Source organism: Gekko japonicus, unplaced genomic scaffold, assembly GCF_001447785.1.
Source record: "Gekko japonicus isolate JY-2015 unplaced genomic scaffold, Gekko_japonicus_V1.1 scaffold1343, whole genome shotgun sequence".
Classification (NCBI taxonomy): Eukaryota; Metazoa; Chordata; class Lepidosauria; order Squamata; family Gekkonidae; genus Gekko; species Gekko japonicus.
The window spans coordinates 491,108-499,203 of record NW_015177054.1 but is presented as its reverse complement, the minus strand read 5'-3'; the positions used below and the strand labels follow the sequence as shown (position 1 = coordinate 499,203).

The following is an 8,096-nucleotide window of genomic DNA, read 5'->3' as shown; positions in this document are numbered from 1 at the left end:
TAATAATAATAATAATAATAATATTATATGCTACTATGCCTGCCTTCAGCCTTTCCCTTCCCCTCCCCACAACAGACACCCTGGGAGGTGTCTTACAGAGTCTGCCTCATCTCAGTGAACTACAGTTCCCAGAAATCTTTGAGGAAAAATCACAAGAATGAAACTGGTGTGAACAAAATATAAATCCATAGCATATGTGTGCTCAAAGGCTCTTCTTTGTCCCTGAAAGAATTGTGGGCTATCAGATTCACTTAATCAGTCTCCCACATGCCTGATGACCGAGTTTTAAATATCACTGGGAACTCCAGACAAGCTCCCGATACACATACGGTTTACTCTACAGTGAGGAAAAACAGACATCAGAAAAGGAACCATTAAACTGAAGTCACTTCGTGCACACATGACAACACATTGCTTAACCGACTGCTTTCAGCCGAAGATGCTAATGGAATGACATCCTTTAGGGACGGACTGTTGCCTTTGGAGTTCCCAAACACAGACCTGTGAAAATGTTGCTGCCATTGCACTTCTCAGTGGTATTCCCAATGAAACTGGGAATGAATGAACCAACAGACTGAGGGAGCAAAGCAAATGGAAGTTAATGGGAAGGTCAATGGATCACATCAAATCTGGCATCTGGAATCTAGAAGGAAGCCAATCTAGAACTTACCCCTGAGCCCAAGAAGCTGACCTCTGTGGAGTACTACGGCTGGGAAGAGGAGAAAGGTAGGGATATAGAGAGGAAAAACGGGAATACAGCAGAGGTTGGGGGAGAGAATAAAACAGCAATTACTGGGAGGAACAGGAAAAGAGCGTCTTAAAATTTTGCATGTGTGCAGATGTCACGAATCCTTGCAACACTTTGTTTCTAGCAAGAGACATGGCAATCCTATGGGAAAGCACTTTAGATTTTATTGTTGGTTTTACATTGTTTTAAAAAAATTTATGTAAGCCGCCCTAAGCCTGCTTTGGTAGGGAGGGCAGGGTCTAAATCTAATAAATAAACAAACTAAATAAGTACTAGGCAGGCAACGGGTGGGTAGGCGGGGAGCAGCTGTCACTCTGGTTTGGCAAGTCAGATGCTACTGGATGCTCCAGCTGGAACTCTGGCTCTTCAGCCCATACATTTGCTGTTCCGTCCAATGTATGTAATTTAGTTATTTAGGTATTTTTATGGCTTACCACATCGTTCTCCCCTTCTCGATTCACTCCTCACAGCAAACAAGTCTGCAAGGTGGGCTAGGCTGAGAAAGAGCCATTGGCTTCCATGGCAGAGTTTCCATGGCCGAGTGGGGATCTGAAGGTGGGTTTCGCAGAGCCGAGTCCAGTGGCCTAGCCGCTACAGGACAGGAAGACTGGAAGGCTAATCAGAGTCAACCAGTAATTATATAAAACCAGGGCTATTTTTGGGCAGGAACGCACAGGAACGGAGTTCTGGCCGGCTCCCGAGTTGGCCACGCCCAGCAGGAACTCATTAGCATAACAGGCCACACCCAACAGCAGAAACTCATTAGGATTGGCTACAGTAGGCGTGTGTGGCCTAACATGCAAAGGAGTTCCTGCTCCAAAAAAAGCCCTGGGTTTTGACAACAAACAAGGTAAACAGAATAAGAAGCAAAAGGTGGGTGTGGCTGGATGACCACACTTCTGGTAACATGGGTGTGTGGCCTAATATGCTAATGAGCTGTGCTGTCATGGGTGTGGCCTAATAGGCGAACGAGTCCCTGATGTTGGGTATGGCCTATTATGCTAATGAGTTCCTGCTGGGCTTTTTCTACAAAATAAGCCCTGTATAAAACTGTAAGGTATGTGTTTTATTTTCAGTTCTGTCCTTTCAGTATTATTAATTTTAAACTTGGAACAATCAGAGATTATAATGGGAAAAAAATCAGATGTCTCGCAACACTCTGTCCGGCATGCTATTTCTAATGAAATCATACCAATTTCATCTCCACTTACTATTCTTTCTGGGTTTTTCCTGTTGAGTATTTATGAAGCTACTTTTATGAAATCATTAGCCTATCTGTCCCTTCTCTGATGGGTAATAGTCCTCTGGAATGGGGAGATGGTGGAGGAGTGGGATCGGATTCTAAATTTTTCTCCCCTGAGCTATGATTCCTCATTTAATTTAACATCATTTGCATGTGCTTTATGGAAAAGGATGCCCATCGAGGGCCACTTACTTTCCGTCAAAGGGATGGAAATGACGACTCCGTTGCCTGTCCCCACCCACAGACGGTTGCCGGCAATGAGCAAGGCCGTGATCCTCACAAACGAGAAACCCAGCTTCCCGGTCCCTGAAGAAGAGGCGCAAAGAAAGGCGACCGGGATAGTGTGACTTGTTACAAAAGGCCTAGGAAAAACTGAGCCCAACCTCCAAAAGACCTCTTGTTCAACTCCCGGTGCCGCTTGTTTACCTAACATTTTGCTGACGTAGGGCTCTATGTCTACATCCTGGAGATGCTGATGAGTGTGAGCATGATACAGCCTCAGCGTTGAGTCCAGCCGGATGGAAACCCAAACGCCATCTCCAATCCAAGCCAGCTGCCGGACCTGGCTCTCCCGGCGAGGATGAGCATCAAAGGACTTCTGAGAAGTAAGATGAAGAGTTATGATAAACTCATTCTAAGCCTTGGGTTGTGGACACTAGGGCTGCCAAGCCGCGGCGGGGGATCCGAGCGTCTTCACAGGATCCCTGCTGCGGGGGACAGCGATATGTGTTGCACCGCCGTCGCCAGGATATGACGCTATGCGTCGTTCTGGCAACGGGGCTGTTTGGAGTCCCGTTGCCAGAGCGACGCGTAACGTCACATCCTGGCGACGGCAGTGCAATGCGTATCGCTGTCCCCCGCGGCAGGGATCCTGTGAAGATGCACGGATCCCCCGCCGCGGCTTGGCAGCCCTAGTGGACACATTTTTGACTACCTGGACATGTTTTTTGATTTCCTGAATCAGAAACATGGACTTGCATGGCATTGTCATCCTAATTTTTTCCTAATGTGTAGCTGGATGCATTTTATGCAGCAGGGGGGAAAAGACTGCGAAGTGGAATCTAAGCATTTGCTCCGTTTTGGCACAGGGAGTAGAATAATGAACATAAAAGGAAACAAACCAGGAGGAGACATGCCAACAAAATAGAAAGAGAAGTATTCTTTCTTTCTGTGCTCCCACATTCAAACACATCCCCACTGTACCTCAATTTGCATCGTCTTGGGCTGGATGACGTGAATTTTGTTCTTGTAGCCACACCACACCCTATCATACACCACAGCCATGCAGCGTATGGAGTGGTGAGTGTGGCCCAGGTCCATGAGGTGATAGTTGCTGAGATCCCACTGTAAATGAAAGCATTTGCCACAGGAAGTGGTGGCGGCTACAAGAATGGACGGCTTCAAAAGGGAATTAGATAAGCATATGGGGCAGAGGTCCATCAGTGGCTATTAGCCACAAGGTATAGATAGGGGCTCTGGGGCAAGTGATGCTCTGTCTTCTTGGTGCTTGGGGGGGGGTCAATAGTGGGAGGGCTTCTAATGTCCTGGCCCCACTGGTGGACCTCCTGATGGCACTGGTATTTCTGGCCACTGTGTGACACAGAGTGTTGGACTGGATGGGCCTTTGGCCTGATCCAACATTGGTGTCACTTATGTTCTTATGGGATTGCTTTCCTTACTTTGTTTGGATCATCTTAAATTAATGTATGAGTTGGTTTTTCTAAAGTAAAACCTCAGTATTCAGGTTAAATTGCCATGTTGGCACTTTGCGATAAATAAGTGGGGTTTGGGTCGCAGTTTGGGCACTCGGTCTCTAAAAGGTTCGCCATCACTGCTCTAAGCTGTGGGAACTTGTGAGCAAAAATTCTACTTTGGAAGCTACTGGTATTAAACTTGCGAGCTAGTGGTTTGGCTACTGTATAAATTAGTCTGCTCTGGAGCCATCCTTCCTGAGCTAAGCCACAAATGTGTGAGCCGGAGGCTAAAAAACTGTGAGCTGGCTCACAGTAGCTCAGCTTAGAGGGAACACTGCTCACAGCTCACACCCTTGGGTTCCCAAAGACATCACTGTGGATCAGGAACAGCTTAAGATACACACTCTCTACGTGTGCAGAAGCACCCTGTTGCTCATGCAACAGAAGTCTGGATCCAACCTGCTACTAACAGTTACAACAGAGTCAACTCTTAAACACTGGAAACGTCATTATCTGGCCTGTTTCTTTGCTTTGGGAAGTGGAAATGGTGGTAGAATCCAAATGAAAAAATGCACATTGCAGCATATATAACCAGACAGCTCTTGCTTTCAAGTGCTCCCTAGATTAATGAATCAGGCAGATCAGCCTCTCGTACTTCTCTAGTTACAACATAAATGAATTATTTCATACTTACACCCCAGAAATTGGAATATCCCAAGATTCAATACAAGCTTTCATCAACTGCCTGGTTTTGATTTCCCACTTTTTTTTTTTTTTGCTGGCTAACAGCATAATTTCTATCCTCACCCTCTCCTCGGTGGAATATAGCAAGCGTTCCATCAGCTAGGGCCACAAGCACACGTCCTTTCACATGCCTGCATACACAAGACAAAAGAACACATTTCAGATCAAGGGGCAGATACGGACCTTGAAATGGAACACAGTCTGGGAAAAGGCATACCCTGTAATGCAGAGACCACACCATGGAAGCACAGGAAAATGATGCCTAGTGGTAAAATCCTATATTCAGAATTTATGCTTCTGTTTGCAAATGAATAAAGTATGTTTCTATAACAAGGTTTTTAATTAATACTCTCCTTGCCATTGCTAGACTTGCTGTAGCTCAGAAATGGAAAGATGAAAAAACCCCTACCTTGATTTCTTGGAAAAACAAGATTTGGGAACATTTTTTTATTGGGGAAAATGGCCTCACAGAATGCGGCACTCACCTCGGGCAGTAGTTTACGTAAATTCCAAGCAATTTGGTTTCCAATGATCGCATACCTATCTGAGGGAGACTTTGTTCCTAATAATCGTCATTACCAGAAACTCTTATTCTTTTGAACTATCTAAAATTGTGTTTGTTTCTCGGTTACTGTATAGATTGTCACTTCTATACTGTTAGACACGAAGTACTATCCACTCATGCAGTTTGCAGTTTGTTTGTGTTAAATGTTATATTTTCAAAAAATATATAAATAAAGTCTTTAAAAAAAGAAAAGACAAAAAAAAGTATGTTTCTAGTCCTTGGAGCTATGGCAACGAGCGAGCAAAGTGTTTTGAAACGAAGAACGTGGCAATAGGCTGGGAGGGGGAGAGGATTTCCAGCAGTTGGGGCTTTAGCAGTCTGACCCTTTGACGCTTCCTGCGATCCGGTGAAGATACAAAGATTATGCAACAGTGAGCTACCTGGGTGTGAGATCTCCCAGCTTGCACAGCTGATCACATTCAGAGCAACATGTATTCTGCACGAAATCAGAAGTCTGTGCTGATATAACTAAAATTCCCTGACAGAAAGAGATCTCTCAGTTATGCAAAATAGCAAATCCGCATTTGTTTACCTTGCATTTCTTTGTTTTCCTGCCTCATTTGAACAGACACACTCCAAAGGGAACATACAAACCTGCCTTATCCTAAGTCAAACCGTTGGTCCAGCTAGGCCAGTGGTGGCGAACCTATGGCACGGGTGCCAGAGGTGGCACTCAGAGCCCTCTCTGTGGGCACGCGTGCCATCGCCCCAGCCAGGCCCAGACCATCATTAAAGTGTCGAATTCTCTGCCAAATAATTTTAAGGAAATGAAAGCGTTTGGGATTGCTTTCCTTACTTTGTTTGGATCATCTTAAGTTAACGTTTGAGTTGTTTTTTTCTAAAGTAAAACCTCAGTATTCAGGTTAAACTGCCGTGTTGGCACTTTGCGCTAAATAAGCGGGTTTTGGGTCGCAGTTTGGGCACTCGGTCTCTAAAAGGTTCGCCATCACTGGTCTAGGCGAATGCTGTCTATTCTAATTGGCAGCAGCTCTTCAAGGTCTCAGTCAGAGAAAAGGTCTTTCCTAACATCTGCTATTGGAATCCTGAACTTAAAGAAAGGTGTCGAGGATCAAACCTGGGACTTTCTCTGTGCAAAGCACCCGTTCTACCACTGAACAATGGGCTCACCCCACCCCACCTACCCTATACTTACACCAAGCTCAGCACCGAGTCCTTCAGCTTTATTGAGTGTAAACATTTCTTCCAATTAGAGACCGCCGAGTGGACATACAACCTGGGGAAGAGAAGAAGGCAGTTGGAGGATGCCAGCAAGGTCCCCGAGTCCAACATCATAATGCAGGGTTTACACGTTTAATGACATTTCAAGAGACTTTCAAAGTGCATCTTGAATTGGAGCTCCCAACAGCAAGAATAACACTTGGCATTTCCCCTTTCGGTATTCGGAATGCTTCGCTGACATGATCTCAATCATTCTTACACCCACCAGCCCTGCAAGTTAGGACCAGTGTTCCCTCTAAGCTGAGTTAGTGTGAGACAGCTCACAGTTTTTTTAGCCTCCAGCTCACACATTTCTGTCTTAGCTCAGGAAAGATGGCTCCAGAGCAGACTAATTTATGCAGCAGCCAAATCGCTCGCTCACGACTTTAATGCCGGCAGCTCACAAAGTAGAATTTTTGCTCACAAGACTCCACAGCTTAGAGGGAACATTGGTTAGGACAGTATTATCCCTGTACTGGAGAAGGGGAGGCAAGTTGAGACACTGAGGATTGCTTGAGGCTAGAGAGGGATTTTGTAACAGAGGCAAGATTTGAACCAGGGATCTCTTAATACATTCCGTTAGGTGGGTTCTTTACATCTGGCACCACCGGGGGGGTGTTTTTGTCCTAAGCCTCACAGACTGATCTTCAAGGGTGCCGCAGTGTTTGTCCCATCACGTGACCCAAGCACTTAGTCAGCTGATTCCAAAGGACCAATCACTGTCCACAAGGCCATAGAGATACCTTCAGTCTGGGCTCCTTGTTTCATTCTGAGAAGACATCATCACCCCCTACACCCTAATTAGGGCACTTCACCATCTACTTGAAGCCCAACAAATTCCAACAATCAGACGCATTACAGGCAGGCTGTCGGGTTCAGCAGCAAGTAAATCTCCACACACGTTCCCAAGGAAGCGTTATGCTTTATTAGATTACAAAACTGGTACCATACCCACAGGATTATTGTTAGGAATGACCATGGGACGGAAACACCCTTACATATAGCAGGATGGGGCAAATGGCTAAGCAAATGAAATTCGAGCGAGCGCGGGGGAATTCTCCCGGTGGGAGGATACATGATAAGCGAAGAGTCGCAGTGCCTCATGAGAGCTGAAAGATTCACATCAGTGGTGGAACGCAAGCCCTCCCTCCTTCACAAGGCCAGACAGATAACGCTGTCTGGCAGCACTGGCTCTCACGGTCTCCCTAGCATTGTTTACAGCAAGCGGCAGAATAGCGAGCAAGCCAGGACCAGAGAAGGGAACAAGCAAAACATGGCAGCTAGCTGACACAGGCCCCTCCTAGTTCCAGTTTATTATTTTAATTTATACCCCGCCCTCCCTGCAAGCAGGCTTTTCCCTAACTCTAACGCTAACCCTAACAATGCAACTTTTCCCTAACTCTGACGTGCAGGCCACCACCTTGCACTTATCTTCTAGACCCAAAGATTGCTTTCATGTACCCGTCCAGTAAGGTCTATTGCACTGTGCTGTTCTCAAACATTTCTTGGCTAGAGCTTTGCGACCCACATAAAAAGAAGAAGAAGAGATTGGATTTATACCCCACCCTTCACTTGGAGTCTCAGAGCGGCTTACAAACTCCTTTCCCCTCCCCACAACAGACACCCTGGGAGGTGGGTGGGGCTGAGAGAGCTCTGACACAAACTGCTCTTTCGGAAACAGCTGTGCCAGAGCTTGTGACTGACCCAAGGTCACATCAGCAGGTGCAAGTGGAGGAGTGGGGAATCAAACCCGGTTCTCCCAGATTAGAGTCCGCGCACTTAACCACTACACCAAACTGGCTCTCTTACTGAAGGATCCCCCCAAGCCAACCCCCATCATGGTGCAGAGAACCATACCAGCCATTCTGGGCTCCAAGCCACATG

The 8,096-nt window shown here is 46.2% G+C and overlaps 1 protein-coding gene across 1 annotated transcript in view; it reads right to left on the bottom strand.

The window, feature by feature from the left end:
* Positions 1 to 8,096, bottom strand: part of MAPK8IP3 (mitogen-activated protein kinase 8 interacting protein 3) — a 102,297-nt gene that overhangs the window by 12,349 nt on the left and 81,852 nt on the right. Inside the window, exons 24-30 of the mRNA XM_015428132.1 lie at positions 8,070 to 8,093; positions 6,148 to 6,228; positions 4,487 to 4,560; positions 3,195 to 3,337; positions 2,418 to 2,589; positions 2,184 to 2,297; positions 671 to 709 (exon numbers count right to left, since the gene is read on the bottom strand). Coding sequence (XP_015283618.1) covers positions 671 to 709; positions 2,184 to 2,297; positions 2,418 to 2,589; positions 3,195 to 3,337; positions 4,487 to 4,560; positions 6,148 to 6,228; positions 8,070 to 8,093 — 647 coding nt within the window. The remainder of the gene's footprint in view (positions 1 to 670; positions 710 to 2,183; positions 2,298 to 2,417; positions 2,590 to 3,194; positions 3,338 to 4,486; positions 4,561 to 6,147; positions 6,229 to 8,069; positions 8,094 to 8,096) is intronic.